The 19,517-nt window shown below is 41.4% G+C and overlaps 1 protein-coding gene across 1 annotated transcript in view; it reads left to right on the top strand.

The window, feature by feature from the left end:
* LOC129696341 (protein EFR3 homolog A-like) overlaps positions 1–19,517 on the top strand; it is a 115,767-nt gene that overhangs the window by 78,635 nt on the left and 17,615 nt on the right. Inside the window, exons 14-19 of the mRNA XM_055634160.1 lie at positions 338–510; positions 2,965–3,040; positions 5,199–5,360; positions 7,576–7,707; positions 12,564–12,625; positions 17,560–17,687. Of these exons, the coding sequence (XP_055490135.1) occupies positions 338–510; positions 2,965–3,040; positions 5,199–5,360; positions 7,576–7,707; positions 12,564–12,625; positions 17,560–17,687 (733 nt within the window). The remainder of the gene's footprint in view (positions 1–337; positions 511–2,964; positions 3,041–5,198; positions 5,361–7,575; positions 7,708–12,563; positions 12,626–17,559; positions 17,688–19,517) is intronic.

Below are 19,517 nucleotides of genomic sequence, written 5' to 3'. Positions count from 1 at the left end.
AGGGAAATCAACTGATGAAAATTATGACAGTTGAAAGGTCCAAATATTTAATAATATCTCCAAAACAACCTACAGGAGTGTGGATTACCTATACATAACACGAGCGAAAGGGGGTTGAAAGTACTATTTGGCAAAAAAAATTCACAACAGAAGCTCTTTCCTTGTACTGAGGATCTTGCTTCATCGAAAGTGGATGTCAGAACAGAATACCGGCACAGAAGCATTTAGTTTAGTCAGGATTAAGCACAGTTGAAATGAGGCTTTCAAATAAATTTGACTTGTTTGTAAATTCAGCTAGAGTAATTCTTTTTTTTTTTTTGCTTTTTAATTAATGTAGGTAACTTCAGGATACAAGGCCAAAAGTATAGCAGCTGCACTTCCTTCTCCATTTTTAGAACCAATATTATCAGTCTCTTTAATGGAGGACGGTGAACTAAGATTGCTTGTCCTACATATACTACACAACCTTATTGATCGTCATGAGAACAAAGCAAAATTCAAAGGAATGAGGTAACATTATTTTAATACTAATATTATTACAAATGCATAAATGTTCATGCATTTCATACATATGAATGAGAAAGTATTGTAATGTAGATTATCTCTCAGTGAAGATCCCTTAAATGGGACCATGTTTTTTTGTTTGCCTAGGTATTCAAGTACAGTAGAACTATGGGCATAGTTTGATTTGAATTTTATGGAGATGGGAATATTTTGAAGATATCTTCTTATGAGAACATATCAGCATGGCAAATAATCATTGCATGTTGAATTAATTTATCCATTTGTCTTTAACCTCTCTGGAATGCTATGAAATATTCTTGTATGAACAAAAATGAAAGTATGCAATTGTTTATAATCTTAAAATTATAAGATTGTCAAATGTGACATTGCATATGAACTGAGACTTGTTCTGAAAACTGCAGTGTTGCTTGGTCACAGCCGTATAAACATCATCGGCTATTTGTCAGAATATATAGTGTAATAGGATGTGTAGTCTGAAGAAGGGTCTCGACCTAAAACGCCACCCATTCCTTCTCTCCAGAGATGCTGCCTGATCCACAGAGTTACTCCAGCATTTTGTGTCTACCTTAGTGTAATAAGATTATTTGAGCTGGTGTTGTAAGTAATCTAGGAACCTAATCTTGTCGTATTCCCGTATAATGTTGAATTGTAGTACAGGTGCACAACCTTTTATCCGAAAGCCTTAGGACCAGACACTTTTCGTAATTCGGAATTTTTTTTCGGCTTTCAGAAAGGAAGATTTTTAGCGTAGATTTTAACGGCTGGCTCAGTGTTAGAGTGCTCGGCTCATATCCGCAAGGTCGCCAGTTTGCACCTCGATCCTGGCAGTTACTCAATCGCAAGTTTGAGTCTCCAATGTAGTTTTTTCTTGCAGAATAGGAGAGAATAGGGAGGGTTAGGCTGGGATCATTCTCTGCGAGATGATCTTAGCGCGGGAGACAAGTGTAGGAGAGGTGTACTGACTGTGTGAGCAGAACTTTGGAAGTGATTGCCCACCATTCTCAAAAGCCGCAGTGTCTCCCTGTCCCTCCAACTCCAGAGGAATCCGCTCCCCGATGGGCCGCTACGGCGACAAGTGGCAGTTCGCCCACAGCCCGAGCTGCGCCACCCCAAGAACAAGACGTACCTTGCACACCATCAGCTTCTGCCCCTACGGGGAGCGTGTTCCTCTGGAATTGGAGCGGGGCTGGGCTGGAGTTGCTGATCTGGGATCTCCGTGCTTGCAGTGGGCCTGGGAGTCGGAGTCCCGATGAGGGGGGCGCAGCTCGGGCTGTGGGCGAACTGCCACTTGTCGCCGTAGCGGCCCATCGGGGAGCGGCTTCTGGTGGTCCTGATGCCTCTCAGCTCCTGTCCAGGGGGGTGGCCGGAGACATCAGGACCAACAGGAACCCGCTCCCCGGTGGCCGGAGACGTCACAGCCCGAGCTGCGCCCCCTCATCCGCAACCCCAAGAACAAGACATACCTTGCACACCATCAGCTTCTGTCCCTACGGGGAGCGCGTTCCTCTGGAGTTGGAACGGGGCTGGGCTGCTGCTGGCTGTGGGTCTCTGGGATCTCCGTGCTTGCAGTGGGCCTGGGGTTCGGTGTCCCGTTGGTCCTGACCTCTCCGGTGACTGGCACTGACCTGCTGGCATCGCCGACGTGAAGACAGTGCAAAGCCCCCGCGCCGGTGTAATGGGCGGGGAGCTGGAGAGGGGAGGGAAGGGGTCACACACATTGCCGGGAAGCAGAGGGGTGTAGGTGGGGTGAAACTGAAGGGAGCGACAATCTGCTGCTGCCTGCCCGCTGAGTTAAAAAGTTACCACGCAAGACTCGCGATACACTGTGTATCGTGAGTCTACCATGGGAACTTTTTAACTCAGCGGGCAGGCAGCAGCAGATTGTCAATTATTAACCCTCCCGTGCAACATACCCTCACCTTCTATTTTATGAATGGGGATTTAGTTCCCCTTTCTTCGAGGACCGACCGGAGGTTCCGCTGTCACCTCTGCGGGCCGCCCTCGGTGAACGTCTTCAAGGACCTTTCTTCAAGGACCGAAAAAATATCCGCTCTTCGGAGCTTTTCGTTATTTGGAATTTCGGATAAAAGGTTGTGCACCTGTATTTCAATGAAGCACTGATTCACGTAGTCAATATTGTGTAGCTGAAAAGTAATTTGGGATGTACGTTTTTAAAAACTACTTCCATATATTTTTAATGATTTTGTGCAGTAATAATTCATGCCATTTTAATTTCAAATAAAGGCTGTATTCTTATAAGTATTGATGATGAAAGCCAGTTATACCAAGTGGTCACTGGTCAAGTATAATTGAGATGGTAAAATGATATGAAAATTATTTCAGGTTTCAGACCGAATATATTATTAGTGAACCATCACTTTTATTAGTAGTGACATCCTACAAAATTATTCACTAATAATTTCATTCTTTTCTAATCAGAATCATCCCTGATGTTTCAGCGCTGAAGATAAAAAGAGACAAGAGCTCAAAGCAAGACATAAGTTTCATGAAGAAAGTAATTGACATAATTGTTTCATTTGGCTTGTAATGAATAGCTAATTGAAAATGTTGAAAAATGTCACAGGCATCAGTTAGGCTTGTGAGCGAACATGCTGGTGGATTCTTGTAGTTCCTCAAAGCACTTATGATTATAAGAAGACAATGTATCGGCTGGAGTTCTAAATTATTTAAACATTCTATAAAAATCCTGTAAATTTCTCATTATTTCCTTTCATCAAAAATGTCATATTCTCTTATCCCTGTATTATTTTTTTTCCTGTTTGCGTTGATTGTGTTATGGTTCCTGGCCCTGTGTTTACCTCCATACAGGAGGCTGACAAATTTTGGGCATTGAATAGAAACAGTAAGTGGTCACATTGCAGAGTGTTCAACGCACTGAAGCAACTCTCATTGCCAGTTGATCTATGCTATTGATTATATCCCACATGAGACTCCTCCAATTTTTTTATTCTACTGTTGAGATACTGTTTTCTTCATGGGTTTTCCCCTTCTATTATTTCTCCCCACACTCCACGTGTAAGAACAAAAATAACTTGCCCTGCACATCTCCTTTAAACTTTGCCCCTTGCACCTTGAAACTATGTTCTCCAGAAGTTGATATTTCCATCCTGGAGAAAAGCTTCTGACTGTCTACCTTATCTATGCCTCTCATACATTTTATATAATTCTATCAGGTCTCTCCTCAACTGCTGGTGCTCCAGAGAAAACAAACCAAGTCTGCCCAACCTCTTCCTGTAGCTAACACCCCCTAATCCAGACATTATTTAGGTAAACCCCCTCTGCACCCTTCCAAAGCTTCCTTGACCTCCTTGTAACGGGAGGGCCAGAACTGCACACAGTACTCCAAATCTAACATGACCAAAGTCCTATAAAGCTGCACCATGACTTCCCCGACTCTTACACTCAGTGCCACAACCATTGAAGGTAAGCATACAATATGCCACCTTTGCCACAATTTATTTGTGTTACCACTTTCAGGTAGTTATGGACTTGGACCCCATGATCTTTCTGCACATTAATGTTGTTAACGGTCATACCATTCATTGTATATTTTCCCCTTGCATTCAACCTTGCAAAGTGCAACACCTCACACTTGTTCGGATTAAACTACATCTACCATTTCTCCACCCGCTTCTGTGGCTGATCTGTATCCCGCTGTATGCTTTGACTCCTTTCCTATCCATGGCATAATTCCTGATACAAAATTGAGTTTCAATTTAAGGTATTAAGAGTCTGACATCTATTTGGGTGATGTTCTGCAAAATGTATTGCATTTTGGAAATATATTGTAATCACAATGCAGTTTAAAACAAAATCTGAAGATTTTACTATTTCAGCCACCTAAGACAGACAATTAAATAAAACTTTGTACAAAATATTTAAATTGCTTATGGTTTTAGTAATGCAGTTGGTAATGGCTCAATTATTAGATTTTTCAGGATTTAAAAGAAAATGGTCTTGGCCACAACTACCATTGACCTTGATTTGAGTATTCTCAAATTGTGGGGAGCTTTCATTATATCCCAATTTAATAGGTTGAAATCTGCTACATCATTAAAGGCAAGGATTTCTAAAGGAGCAAATAGTTAACTCTAAACCATATAGATCATCATATTATAGAACCAAGGAACTGCAAGTGCTTGTTTTCAAAAGATAGGCAAAGTACTGTAGTAACTCAGTGGGTCAGGTAACATCTTTGGATCTCATGTTCTCCAGAGATACTGCCTGACACATTGAGTTACTCCAACACTTTCCTTTTTTTTAGGCCAACATATTGGCCTTTTATATACTGAAAAATATATGAGGAAGAGGTGGCATGCAGGAAATTTGACAGAATTGTGAAATAATTAGTTTAAGATATTAAAAGCAAAGATGGTTGTGTTATGTCTGGCTGTGTTCCTGGCAGTCATGCAAGATTTAGTGCAAAATAAAATTGATATAACAGCAATGGATTATAGTCATTAATTTTCTTCTAAATAAGTTATTGACTACCAAAAAATGCCACTTGAATAATTAATCTTAAAGCCCAATCCACTACTCTGCAATGATTTGGGGAGGTTTTGCTATCACAATTAAGTGTATTTACCATTAAACAGTCATTAACTATTTTCTGATCGAGGTAACCAATAATTTAATTTCATTCCACTTTACAGCAAGGACAACAGTTGTACAGACATATATATGTGGGATGTAAAGAAGAAGATAATGATCAGAAAAACTTTGAAGCCCTATTCATTGCTTTTTTACTCGTTACAATTGAACTGGCTAATGACGAAGTAATCATAGACTTAATTCGTCTTGCCCTGGCTATTCAGGTACAGTACACACCTTTGCCTAAGTTTATTGTTTTTTGTATAGGAAGTGATTTTTTTGTGGTTAATAACCTTTAATGTTAAATGAATGCAAATAATTTGTCAAAACTAATTTGAGGAATTGACTGGGATTTAATGTCTAAAATTCGACATCAATTGTTAATTGTAAGCTTTTAGTTTAGCATTTTAAACACTGATAATTCGACTGAGTTTTTTGAAAATATTTTAGAATTGAATAACGTTTAGTTATATTTGTTCATAAAAAATTCTGTGTGGAATAATTTATTGGCTGCCAGGGGTATGGAACCATTTATTACCACCAGGGGCGCCACATGATGGCAGCTCTGACGGCAGTCTGTACGGTTTTTCATCTTTTATTAAATTTTTAGTGTTTGTTAAAAGTTTGTTTTAATGTTCTCAGGTTTGTCTTATGTGTGTGTGTGTGGGGGGGGGATCGGGAGAAACTTTTTTTCAGGTTCTTACCTTGCCGGAGATGTGATTAATTTTCGGATCGCATTCTCCGGCACTCTGCGGCCTTCCATCTATGGAGCTGGAGGCCTCCTCGGACTGTCGTGAGCCCCACCGCGGGGTGTGGACTTAACATCGGAGCTGATCCCTTGCCTGGGATTGCTCCAACCACGGCCTGCGGACTTACCATCAAGAGCTGGCACTCGGGAGAGGCCGAGTCGGGAAGCTCCAATGACACAGAAGGTTCGACCAGCCCCGAAGCGAGGTTCGATCGCCTGGCGCGGGGGAGCTGACATCCCCCTGATGGGGGAGCTGATCGCCTCGACGCGGGGGAGCTGACATCCCCCTGATGGGGGAGCTGATCGCCTCGACGCGGGGGGCTCGAACGCCGCCGGCTATGGGAGTCACGATCGTCCCTTTCAACGGAGGGCTCGAGGCCCCCGACCGAGGGAGAACAAAGGGAAGGGACGAACTTTATTTTGCCTTCCATCACAGTGAGGAATGTGTAGGAGCCACTGTGGTGGATGTTCATGTTAAAAAGTGTTTTAGGTGATCTGTTGCTTTTTATTTGTATGACTGACTTGGCAAATTAAATTCCTCGTATGTTGCAAAATATACTTGGCAAATAAAGTACTATTCTGATTCTGATTCTATATTATTGTTCTGTAGTTTTTAATTTTATTAAAGTTTATTATTAATGAATTTAGACCTTTGAAATAAAAAATAGTAACAAAGCTAATAACCGTTTGATTGTAATCATGTATAGTCTTCTCATTCACTGGATTGCACACAATGAAAAGGCGTTTCACAGAACCTTTGTACACGTGACCATAATAAACTAAACTAAGTAACAAGAGTATGAGAAATAAGACCAGGTATGGCCAAATGGCTCCTTGAGCCACTTTCACCATTCAATAAGATCAAAAGCCTTTTAGTTTTGGCTTTGAATGTATTCAGTAATTCATTCTCCATAGTAACTAGGAGTAGAGAATCCCTAGAGGTTCATGATCTTCCTCCTCCTCTTTATCTTAAAAAGGCAATCCTTATTCTAAAATTATGTCCCCCTGTTCTTGATTCCAACCTCACTGTTCTTAAGAGCTTAAATGTCCACTCAGCACCTGTGTCCTTGCCCTTCTGCCTTAGTGCACTTACTTGATTGAGCTATGGTAGGTTTTTTGGTCATGACCAATGTAATGTTTCTTCAACTAACAGAAGAGATCACCTGGAACGTAGGAAGTAACTTATGCTTAAAATTACTTGATATTTTGCCGCATTGTAGATGATTGAAGGTGAACAAAGAACATTTGACATCAGAACCAAAAATAGCTGCTTTGAAGTCTGAGTAGATAATTTTATTGCATGGCAATACTACTTAAAGTTGTGTTGAGTGACTTAGATAATGATTACCGGATCTAATGATGTTTCGAAAAGAAAAATCCATGCCCTCGTTAATTTTCTTAAATGTCTTGTCCTTTGTATCCTTCCCTAATATACCTATAACAAAAGTTCCATAAGCTCCAATACATGACTTAATTTTATTCATGAAAACATCCTCTATTTGTTTATGGCATTGAAGTTGTACTTTTCAGATTGAAATGCAGTAATGCATTGCCCCGTGTTAGGGGTAAAATGTCCGCTTGCTGTATTGTTTCTAGTTATCTAGGAAAATATCACATCTTTCAGGAGCACATTTAAAATCACTTGATTATTGCTTTTATTTCTAACTTTCTTTTTCTAATTATCTTAATAGGATTTGGCTCTGACCAATGAAGATAATTTGCCCACTTACAACCGCTGTGCTATTCAGGCTCTTGTGGCTGGGTATTTAAGCTTCCTGAGTCAGATGATCGCAGTGCCAGCTTTTTGTCAGCATGTAAATAAGGTAGGTAGTTTTGTTCTAAATACTTTCTCGGGTCATATAAAGAATGGATGCTTGAATATTTCAGCAGACTGTACAATGTTCAGATGAGCTATTAGCTACAATTGATTAAAATATTTAAAAATGAATAATGCATTTATTGATTATAGATAGCCAAATTCTGAAGTAGATGTTGGTGTAATGGAAGGTTATAGGCATGTGGCTAGTTATGAGCATATAGAAACACAAGAGACTGCGGATGCTGGAATCTGGAACAACATTATCAATTTTTGTTTCTTGCCTTTCCTTCCCCCCCCCCCCCCCCCCCCCCGTTCCATTTACTTGCTTCCACACATGTCAGCCAGAGGATTTACCCTCTACTCCCTTGAGGCTCCATCTGTCTTCCCATTATTACTTTCCCTTCTTATCATATTCCAGCATTGGTGGCCTTTGTGTTTCTGCTTATCACCGTCCATGTGCTGTCTCCACCTTCACCCTCTCCTCCGCCTCCTCCCTCTGCATCTGGTTCCGTCGACCTTTTTTTTCTGTTTAGTCTACCTCCCATCTATCATCACCGGCCTCTAACTCAGAACTCCATGCCTCCAATCTGCTGGCTCCACCATTGTTCATTTCGCCTCAATCACCTCTGGGTCCTGTCTCGCCACTCTCACTCTCTTTATACTTGCTATCTCCATTCAGTCCTGATATGGGCTTTTGAACTAAAATATTAGCAATTCCCCCGCCCAACAGTTGGTGCTTGTTCTGCTGAGTTCTTCCTCCAGATTGTTTGTAGTTGAGTAATGTCAGTAGGATTGGGAGTGAAAATGTCATGCTCCTTGTCCGGTGGTGTAAACTTGGAGTAGTTAAAATGCAGCTAGGGTTCAAATGCCTTCTTCTCTCAATCTGGCTAACTGCAATTTTAAGTTCCTCACAAATAGGATAATTACTTGAATGTAGTTGAGAGCTTCTTTAAATCTGTTCCTTGGATGCAATAATATAACCAAGACCCAATTTCAGTTTTAAGTGCTGACTTGGAGCAGAGGAGAAATGTAAACACAAATATGGCAGCACAGAGATGCAGCGATAGAGTTACTGTCTTACAGTGCCAGAGACCCGGGTTTGATTCTTACTATGGGTGTTGTCAGTACTGAGTTTGTACGTTCTCCCTGTGACTCTGGGTTTTCTCTGGGTGCTCCAGTTTCATAGAAACATGGAAAATAGGTGCAGTAGGAGGCCATTCGGCCCTTCGAGCCTGCACCGCCATTCATTGTGATCATGGCTGATCGTCCCCTATCACTAACCCGTGCCTGCCTTCTCCCCATATCCCTTGACTCCACTAGCCCCTAGAGCTTTATCTAACTCTCTCTTAAATCCATCCAGTGATTTGGCCTCTACTGCCCTCTGTGGCAGGGAATTCCATAAATTCACAACTCTGGGTAAAAAAGTTTTTTTCTCACCTCAGTCTTTAATGACCTCCCCTTTATACTAAGACTGTGGCCCCTGGTTCTGGTCTCGCTCAACATTGGGAACATTTTTCCTGCATCTAGCTTGTCCAGTCCTTTTATAATTTTATATGTTTCTATTGTGATCATGGCTCATGTGTTAGACAAGGGGGAATTTTGTCCCCAGTCCTTTTTAATCTATATATTGATGATCTGTCTAAACAATTGAAAGCCTGTAACACTGGGTGCGTGATTGGTAATATTTTAGTGAACCATATTATGTATGCAGATGATCTTGTGGTCTTTAGTCCATCTAGCGCTGGTCTCCAGCAGCTCCTTACTATATGTTCCGTGTATGGTGTGGAACATGACATTAAATATAATGCTAATAAGAGTGATGTTATGGTCTGTAGAACCAAAGAGGATAAATGCCTAAAATATCCTGTTTTTAAATTGTCTGACAACAATCTTAGTGTCTGTAATAAGATAAAATATCTAGGGCATATTATTACAGAACAAATGACAGATGATGAGGATATTTATAGGCAACGACGCATGCTGTATGTACAGGCAAATATCCTCTTGCGTAAATTTGGTGCGTGTGCAGATGTGGTGAAGATGTCGCTATTTAGAGCATACTGCACACTACACTGCGCACCTGTGGTCGAACTATTTAAAGACAAGTATGCAGAGACTAAAGGTGGCATATAACGATGCCATGAGAACACTGCAAAGGCAATCTAGATGGTGTAGTGCCAGTAATATGTTTGTGGCTGCAGGAGTCAGTACTTTAGAAGCTATCCTAAGACACCACATGTATAAATTCATTTGCAGGATAAATGACTAAAAATGTGCTTATTGTGGCCTTGACAAACATAAGGGTTAGCACTACACGCTACGAATCCCAGTTGTGGAGACACTGATATCGTTGTCTCGTTGTAGGACATTGATCATCTTTTAATCTGGATTTTTAACTTAAGTATTGTGGGTTTTTGTTAAATATAAATTATGATGTTTTTATGTGATATACCATGATTTGATATGCAATGCATTTTTAATGTAATGTTGCCCCTTGCCTGGACCTTGAGTCCATAATAAAGTTTATTATATTATTATTATAAGATATCCTCTCATCCTTCTAAACTCCTGTGATTACAAGCCTAGTCTTTTCAATCTTTCCTCATATGACAGTCCTGCCATCCCAGGGATCAATCTCATGAACCTACGCTGCACTGCCTCAATCACAAGGATGTCCTTCCTCAAATTAGGAGACCAAAACTGTACACAATACTCCAGATGTGGTCTCACCAGAGCCCTATACACCTGCAGAAGAACCTCTTTACTCCTATACTGAAATCCTCTTGTTATGAAGGCCAACATTCCATTAGCTTTCTTCACTGCCTGCTGTACCTCCACGCCAACTTTCAGTGACCGGTGTACAAGGACATCCAGGTCTCACTGTACCTCCCCCTTACCTAACCTAATTGAGATAATAATCTGCCCCCTTGTTTTTGACAAGAGACCCACATTTGACTTTGATACCCTTAACATATCTAAAGAAGCTTTTACTGTCCTTCTTTATATTCCTGGCCAGCTTCCCTTCATACTTCATCTTTTCAGCCCGTATTGCCCGTTTTGTTTCCTTCTGTTGTCCTCTGAAAATTTCCCAATCCTCCGGTTTCCGGCTACTTTGCTGTGGTATACATCTTTTGTTTTAGTTTTATTCTATCCCTAACTTCTCTTGTCAGCCATGGTTGCCTCCTACTCCCCTTAGAATCTTTCTTGCTTTTTGGAATGAAATGATCCTGCGTCTTCCGAATTATGCCCAGAAATTCCTACCGTCCACCGTCATTCCTGCTAGGATCCCTTTCCAGTCTACTTTGGCCAGCTCCCCTCTCATGCCTCCATAGTCTCCTTTGTTCAACTGCATCACTGCCACCTCCGATTTAACGTTCTCCTTCTCAAATTGCAGATTAAACCTAATCATATTATGATCACTGCCTCCAAGCGGTTCCTTTTCTCTTATCATATCTGGTTCATTGGACAACACTAAATCCAGAATTGCATTTTCTCGGGTCGGCTCCATTACAAGCTGCTCTAAGAATCTATCTCGGAGGCACTCTACAAACTCTCTTTCTTGGGGTCCTGAACCAATCTGATTTTCCCAGTCTACCTGCATATTGAAATTCCCCATCACCACAGTGGCATTACCTTTGTTACATGCCAGTTTTAACTCCTGCTGCAACTTACACCCTACATCCAGGCTACTATTTGGGGGTCTGTAGAATACACCAATTAGTGTCTTCTTGCCTTTACAATTTCCCAACTCAATCCACAGTGAGTCTACCTCGTCAGTCCCTATGTCTTCCCTCGCAAGGGACTGAATTCCATCCCTCACCAGCAGAGCTATCCCCCCCTCCTCTGCCCACCTACCTTTCTATAGGATGTATAACACTGAATATTAAGTTCCCAGGCCCGATCCTCCTGCAGCCACGTCTCAATAATCCCCACAATGTCATATCTATCCAAAGACTTGCAGGTCTGTAGGTTAATTAGCTTACATACATTGCCCCGAGTGTGTAGGAAGCAATACTGGCATTTCATAGTACTAGTGTGCGGGTGATCATTGCTCAGCGCGGTCCCGTGGGCCGAAGAGTCTATTTCCATACCATCTCCAAAACTAAATATTGGAACTCAATTCCGCAGTTCAGATAGCATTGGTAGAGAGGGAGTTATTTTAAATCACTGACTTTCAAGCTCAGAAAAACATCAGTTGAGCTTTTAAAACACTTTTTGAGGTCCATGTGTAAAGATAAGCAGGGAAGTATGCTTTGGCCTCTTGAAATGCAGATCTTGAACTGAAATTTCTATGGACCAATGCTTTTTCCAGCATACACATGCACAACTACTGTTTGGTAGTAAAGAGCTTTGCTTCCTACGGAATATATGCTAAGCCAAGTTCTGTAACATTTTATCAACTGAGCATAGGAAAGACCCAAACCATTGCCTTTGGCCCCTTCCACAGACCAAGCCACAGATTTAACCCTGAGTTGAGCTTCCCAACCACATCAATGCCAATAAAGGCTATCTATTTTCATCTTGTTCTGAAAATTCGCCTCCCTACTAATCTCTAAACTGTACTTTTCCAGTACCCATTCTGCTTTCTCTCTCATTTTATCCTCTGTGAACATAAATAGTCAGAATCCTTTCTGTCTCCTTTCTTACACTATATTCCATTTGCTCTTCACACCACTGTTTGTTGCCTTGCATACTTCCCAAGTTAATTTATTACTTGATTTTAAAGTTCTCGCTTGTGCTTTCAAATTCCTCCTTGACCCTGGCCCTCCTTATTAGTGTGTAAGAAGGAACTGCAGATGCTGGAAAAATTCGAAGGTAGATAAAAATGCTGGATTATATAACCGTGATGTTCTCTTAAAGGTGATTGAAGTACGAAACAAAGAAGCACCATATCTTCTGCCAGAAAATCTCTCCAGAGAAAAGTATGTGCAAGTGGTTATTCCTTAGAAATTTACTTAATTTATGCTTATTTTGATCTAACAAATGGCTGTGGTGTAGCAAATTAATCTGATCTATTTGCATATCGGTATTAAATTCTGCATTTAAGTTGATTCTAAAATTAAGAAGCTCATGGAGAAAAATATATTAAAATCACTGCTTGAGCATAGTTTTGGATGTACAGGTGCACAACCTTTTATCCGGAGTTCCGGAAACCGAAAAGCTCCGAAAAATGGACATTTTTTCCAGGGTGTCGTCTGCACACCAAAGCTCGCGTTTGCCGCCAAACTTGACCCGAAATGACCCACGGTCAACCCAGGCCTGTACTACTGTAGCAGCTGCCTCCTCGGGCCGCGGACGGTGCCGATTGTAGCTCCGACCCCGGCAACTCTACCCCTGGCTGCGCGGCGCTCCAAATCCAGCGCCGCCCGCGGCCAGACGCCTGCAGCCCCAGCTCCGCGATGTTGGGAGTCGGCGGCCACAGCGCTCCGGAGCTTACTGCACGGCGACCCGGTAAGGCATTGCCCGCTCCCCGCCTCTCCGACCAGGTAGGGGACTAAGAATTAAAGTTTCCCCCTTCACCCCCCCCCCCCCCCACCCCATAAAATCCCTCCAACCTAACTGACTAACATTTAAGCAATGATTTACAATGATTCCCCGGTCTCCGGGGAGGAGGCAGCTGCTCCAGACTTTTCAAGCCGCCCGCGCTACCTACCTAATCTACGCTAAAAATCTTCCATTCCGAGATCCGAAAAATTCCGAAATCCGAGAAGTGTCTGGTCCCAAGGCTTTCGGATAAAAGGTTGTGTACCTGTATCATGAAAAAGAAACCAATCACTAAAGTTGGCATGAAGGTTTATATATAAACAATCCTTCAGATCCCGTTGGAATTATGTGAATTAAAGATGATAGATGTATAAGAATTGCTCATAAAGAAATGTTGAAATTAAGCATTATATTGTTTCCATGCTTCACCAGCATCATTGCATAGGCAAAAAAGAAAACTAGAGGCCAGTTTAAGAATTTAAAAACTGCAGATTTCTTCTCTGGGCAACAAAGGTGATCAAAACAAGTGCGTAGGAAGGAACTGCGGATGCTGATTTATACCGAAGATAGATACAAAGTGCTGGAGCAACTCAGCGGGTCAGACTGGTCTCCAAAAATACTGCTTGACCTGCTGAGTTTCTCCAGCACTGTGTGTCTATCTTTAATGAAAACAAGTTTATAGAGTCATAGAATTATACAGCACAGAAATGGGCATTTCAGTCCACCTGGCCATATTCATATATAACTTATGTACTAGCTGTTATATTATGGCACTCAGCCCTGAATCACTGTTTTGTGATATTTAAAGAGATTGTCAGTTGTTTCCAATTAAAGTTTAGACAGACTATTTGTGTACAACAGAACTGCTGCGTGCATCAGATAACATTTGCAAAGTCAGATAAACAATGTTTTGCGGAATACGTTTCTACTGGAATTAAAAAAATATATAGAAACAATAACTTTAAGATACAAAGAAAGGGTAAAGGAAAAGTGAAATGTTTATGATGTCAAAGCCAGGAAATGTTACTCTAGTGTGTTTGGGCTCGACCTACATGCTCTATCAGACAAAACCCAAGCTTACTTATCAAAGGCTTTCTGAAAATCCAGGTCCACTACATCCACTGGCTCTCCCTTGTCCACTTTCCTAGTTACATCCTCAAAAAATTCCATAAGATTAGTCAACCATGATTTCCCCTTCGTAAATCCATGTTGACTCGAACCGATCCTGTTACTACTATCCAAATGTGTGCTATTTCATCTTCTATAATCGACTCCAGCACCTTCCCCACCACCGATGTGAGGCTACCTGGTCTATAATTCCCTGTTTTCTCTCTCCCTCTTTACTTAAAAAGTGGGATAACATTAGCTACCCTCCAATCCACACGAACTGTTCCTGAATCTATAGAAATGATGACCAATGTGTCCACGATTTCTAGAGCCACTTCCTTAAGTACCTTGGAATGCAACCATCAGGCCCAGGGGATTTATCAGCCTTTAGTCCCATCAGTCTGACCAACACCATTTCCTGCCTAATGTGAATTTCCTTCACTTCCTCTGTCACCCGAAGTCCTCTGGCCACCAGTACATCTGGGATATTGTTTGTGTCTTCCTTAGTGAAGACAGATCCAAGTACCTGTTTAACTCGTCTGCCATTTCCTTGTTCCCCATAATAAATTCACCTGTTTCTGTCTTCAATACAATATACAATACGATACAATATTTTATTACATGTCATTTGAACCTCAGTGAGGCTCAAACGAAACTCAGTTTCCACAGCCATACAAATAAAGACAATTCCTACAAGACACAAACAATTCAATTTATACAAACATCCATCACAGTGAGTCTCCTCCTCACTGTGATGGAAGGCAAAGTGTTTTCTCTCCCCTGCACCATATCTCTCCCGATGTCGAAGCCACAGACGGGCGATGGTAAGTCCCACGGCCATTTAAGGCCGTGCCGGGCGAAGTACGGCCCCGCTCTAGGCCCAAAAGTCACAATGTTGGAGCCCCCGGCAGGCGCTGGAATGTCCCGCGGCCATTAAAGCCGCGCCAGGCGATGTACGGCCTGGCTGCGGGTCGTTCCAACCCCGCAACACGGGCTGGAGAAGTTGTGTTGCGGGAGCTCCGAAAAGTGGTCTCCACCCAGACCCGCGAGCTCCCGATGTCCCAGTCCGCCGGTCTGCAGCTGGAGCTTCCGAGCTCCGGGGTCGGGCCGCAGCAGCGAGCCACCGCCACTCCCCACGCTCCGAGGCTGGCCAGTCCGCGATGGTAAGTCAGCAGACTCCGTGACTGGAGCCCCCAGGTCGTTCCGGTTGGAGGCCGCTCCACGGTGCTAGGCCCCAACGACAACGGAGACCCGACAGGAAAAAGGTCGTGTTTCCCGTGCAGGGAAGAGATTTTTTAAAGTTTCCCCCGTCCCCCACATATACACAGTTAAAAACAGTATTAAAAAAACATAAACAACTACATTTAACTAGATAAAAAAAAAAGACTGCCAATTTTAACGATTCAACTTGCACCCTATATCCAGACTACTGTTTGGGCCCTGTAGATAACTCCCATTATGGTATTTTTACCCTTACAATTCCTCAGTTCTATCCATACTGATTCCATATCTCCTGATTCTGTCACCCCTTAAAGTTTTCCATCTATTTTCTTGCACAAATCTCCTCCAACCCTGCAATACACCGACATTTCTGTGCTTATCTAATTCCAGCTCTTTGTACATTTTGTTTACTCATTTTGTATTAGCAGCTATGTCTTCATCTGGCTAGCCAATTTGTTGTTTGGTATGGGAAATAAATAGCATATTAGATATTCAAAATGGTTGTAATTATTCCCATTGTTTATTTGCAATAGGCACTGTCAACAGATTGTGTGTGTGCGCCATAGTGGTCAGGAGAGAGATTATGTATCCAGTTTGTTTTTTGAATGCTTTCTAATTCTGAAGCATTTTTAATCTTGACGAAAGTAGTGTGATTATCATTGTTGTAAATTTGTTTCTTGGGTTTCTTTTACAGGGCTAGTTGTTTTACACTTTACAGTGTTTACTGTCTTTGACTTTATCTTATTTTAGATACGTTTGGCTTTTAATCTTATGAATGCATTTTTGTGCATTTTGATCATATGCCAGCTACCCAGTTGGCCATGTATCTTTATGCAAAATTAAAGTTTAATTCAAATGTCAGTGCCAGCATTTCCATATCATTACTCAACCAACACATTAGAACTGATTATTGTAGTTAATTTGTGGAAGAAGCAACTGCAGATGCTGGTTTAAACCAAAGATAGACACAAAAAGCTGGAGTAGCTCAGACTGAAGAAGGGTCTCGACCCGAAACATCACCCACTCCTTCTCTCCAGAGATGCTGACTGTCCCGCTGAGTTACTCCAGCTTTTTGTGTAAATTGTAGTTCATTTCATTGGTTGCCACCTTGCAAAGAGATTTGTTTTTATCAGCCCCAGATTGAATTCATTAATTATTTTGTATAAAATATCCTTTAATTTCTTCAACAGTTATCTTTTGTTCTTCATTCAGCTGATGGATGAGGTCCAAGATTACCAATTTTAATATTGTTTCTGCAAATGGGTGGTTGGCAAGGGGATGGAAGATGATGGGGCAGGGTGTGGCAAGAAAGGACCAAGCAAGGAAGGTTTGGAAATTTAAATGGTGGAACTATGTCAAATGCCAGACCTAACTGTAGTCTAAGGTACACAAAAATGCTGGAGAAACTCAGCGGGTGCAGCAGCATCTATGGAGCGAAGGAAATAGGCGACGTTTCGGGCCGAAACCCTTCTTCAGACTGTAGTCTATATTATCTCTGACCTGTTTACAGAAGCAAGGGGGCATCAAGGATCCATACCAAATTAGTTTAGTTTAGAGATGCAGCATGGAAACGGGTCCTTCAAGCCCTCCAAATCCACACTGACCATCGATTACCTCTTTATACTAGTTCTATTTTATCCCACTTTCTCAACCACTCCCCACACACTTGGGAGGGCAATTTGCAGAAGCCAATTAAACTCCAAACCCGGACATTTTTGGAAGGAATTTTGAAGTCGGGATTGACCCCAGTTGTTCTCTGGTGTTGTGAGGCAGCAGCTCTACCAGCTGTGCCACTGTGTCCTCATTGCATGATGACCATTTTCTAAGGCTTCCAGACTGTAAATGTTGCAGATCTGGCAACATTTCAAATATGGGCAGATGATATTTCAATAGTTTTTCTTGCACATTTATTGCACGTCAGATTTCATAAATGTTGCAATGATTTAGCACTGTGGATTTAAATTCTATGAAAAGGTAACTGGATTACTGGTTTTGCATTTGTGGAGTTTTGTATGATCTTACTTTATAATTTCTATCTATTTAGATTGCCCAAGTCCTTGGAGACACAGGACAAAAGCTGTATTTTTTTGCAAAACAAGATTGCTGATGCACTCGCTGGCAGTGGCTACAGTGTAGACAGGCTGTCTGTGCCTTATGTTCCCCAACCTACAGGTAAGTGTATGTGTTATAATCTGTAGTATCTGTCTTTATGATAATCAAGGCCAGAAACGCATGATTGCTTTGATCTCTTACAACAAGATTCAAAAAAAGATTGATTTTGGATGATTTATTTGACACTGTGCCGAAACAATTGAACACTGTGCAAACAGTAATTGAATCTGCGACTTTTTTTAGCAATAGCATTCGGAGAGTGAAGGTTAAGTCAATTGATTACACATCTGCGAGTGTAGTCTAAGGGTTTTTTAGGAGTGATTTTCAGCTCACTGAGTATCTGTTTACAATCTTATTCTTTCTTTAATATGGTGAATCGAGTTGTGTGGTCAATTGTTTATATGGTTGGCTAGTACCTGCCAAATTCTTTGTCTTGAGAGTTAAACTGGGCATTTTGCTCACATGTTATATTTGAAACTTGTTTTGAAAATCTGCACAAAGGGTGTTTGCAGGGCAAGCAAGTAGATAACTTGACCTCATACCAAAAATAGTTTAGTTTAGAGATGCAGCATGGAAACGGGTCCTTCAGCCCTCCAAGTCCACACTGACCATCGATTACCTCTTTATACTAGTTCTACGTTATCCAACTTTCTCAACCACTCCCCGCACACTTGGGAGGGCAATTTGCAGAAGCCACTCCCGGACATTTTTGGAAGGTATTTTGAAGGCGGGATTGACCCCAGTTGTTCTCTGGTGTTGTGAGGCAGCAGCTCTACCAGCTGTGCCACTGTGTCCTCATTGCATGATGACCATTTTCTAAGGCTTCCAGACTGTAAATGTTGCAGATCTGGCAACATTTCAAATATGGGCAGATGATATTTCAATAGTTTTTCTTGCACATTTATTGCACGTCAGATTTCATAAATGTTGCAATGATTTAGCACTGTGGATTTAAATTCTATGAAAAGGTAACTGGATTACTGGTTTTGCATTTGTGGAGTTTTGTATGATCTTACTTTATAATTTCTATCTATTTAGATTGCCCAAGTCCTTGGAGACACAGGACAAAAGCTGTATTTTTTTGCAAAACAAGATTGCTGATGCACTCGCTGGCAGTGGCTACAGTGTAGACAGGCTGTCTGTGCCTTATGTTCCCCAACCTACAGGTAAGTGTATGTGTTATAATCTGTAGTATCTGTCTTTATGATAATCAAGGCCAGAAACGCATGATTGCTTTGATCTCTTACAACAAGATTTTTACAGATTTTTTTTAAACAAAACAGCTAAATTGATCAAATATATCTTTGCCTTTGGCAAAAAAAGATTGATTTATGGATGATTTATTTGACACTGTGCCGAAACAAATTGAACTTGCAAGCAGGTTGCATGTATTATCGGAAGAAGTCTAGACAATTACCTATCTGCGAGTGTAGCCTGGATTTTTTAGGAGTGATTAGCAGTTCACAGAGTAGCTGTTTACAATCTTATTCTTTCTTTAAATATGGTGAAATCAGGAGTTGTGGTCAATTGTTTATATGGTTGCTAGTACCTGCCACATTCTTTGTCTTGAGAGTTATAACGTGGGCATTTTGCTTCACATTTATATTTGAAACTTGTTTTGAAAATCTGCACAATGTTGGCAATGACGTAGATAACTTGACCTCAATAGAAGAAAATTGTTGTGAGATTGAAGTGAGGCTAAGATAAGCCCAGTGTTTCCCACGGTTACACGCAACATGGTGAAAGGTTTTAATAGCCGCAGCTCAGCTGAATATCAAAGGTTTTTTATGGATAGAGCTTGGTCCGTGAACATTATCAAACTGCTGCATTGCAGAATGTCCTGTTAACTTAATGGTGGAGGTATAAGATTTCCATGCTGAAAAATCAAAT

The sequence above is a fragment of the Leucoraja erinacea genome, chromosome 4 (genome assembly GCF_028641065.1).
Source record: "Leucoraja erinacea ecotype New England chromosome 4, Leri_hhj_1, whole genome shotgun sequence".
Taxonomy (NCBI): Eukaryota; Metazoa; Chordata; class Chondrichthyes; order Rajiformes; family Rajidae; genus Leucoraja; species Leucoraja erinaceus.
Note: the sequence above shows the minus strand (reverse complement) of the source record. Positions and strands in the feature narration are given on the sequence as shown.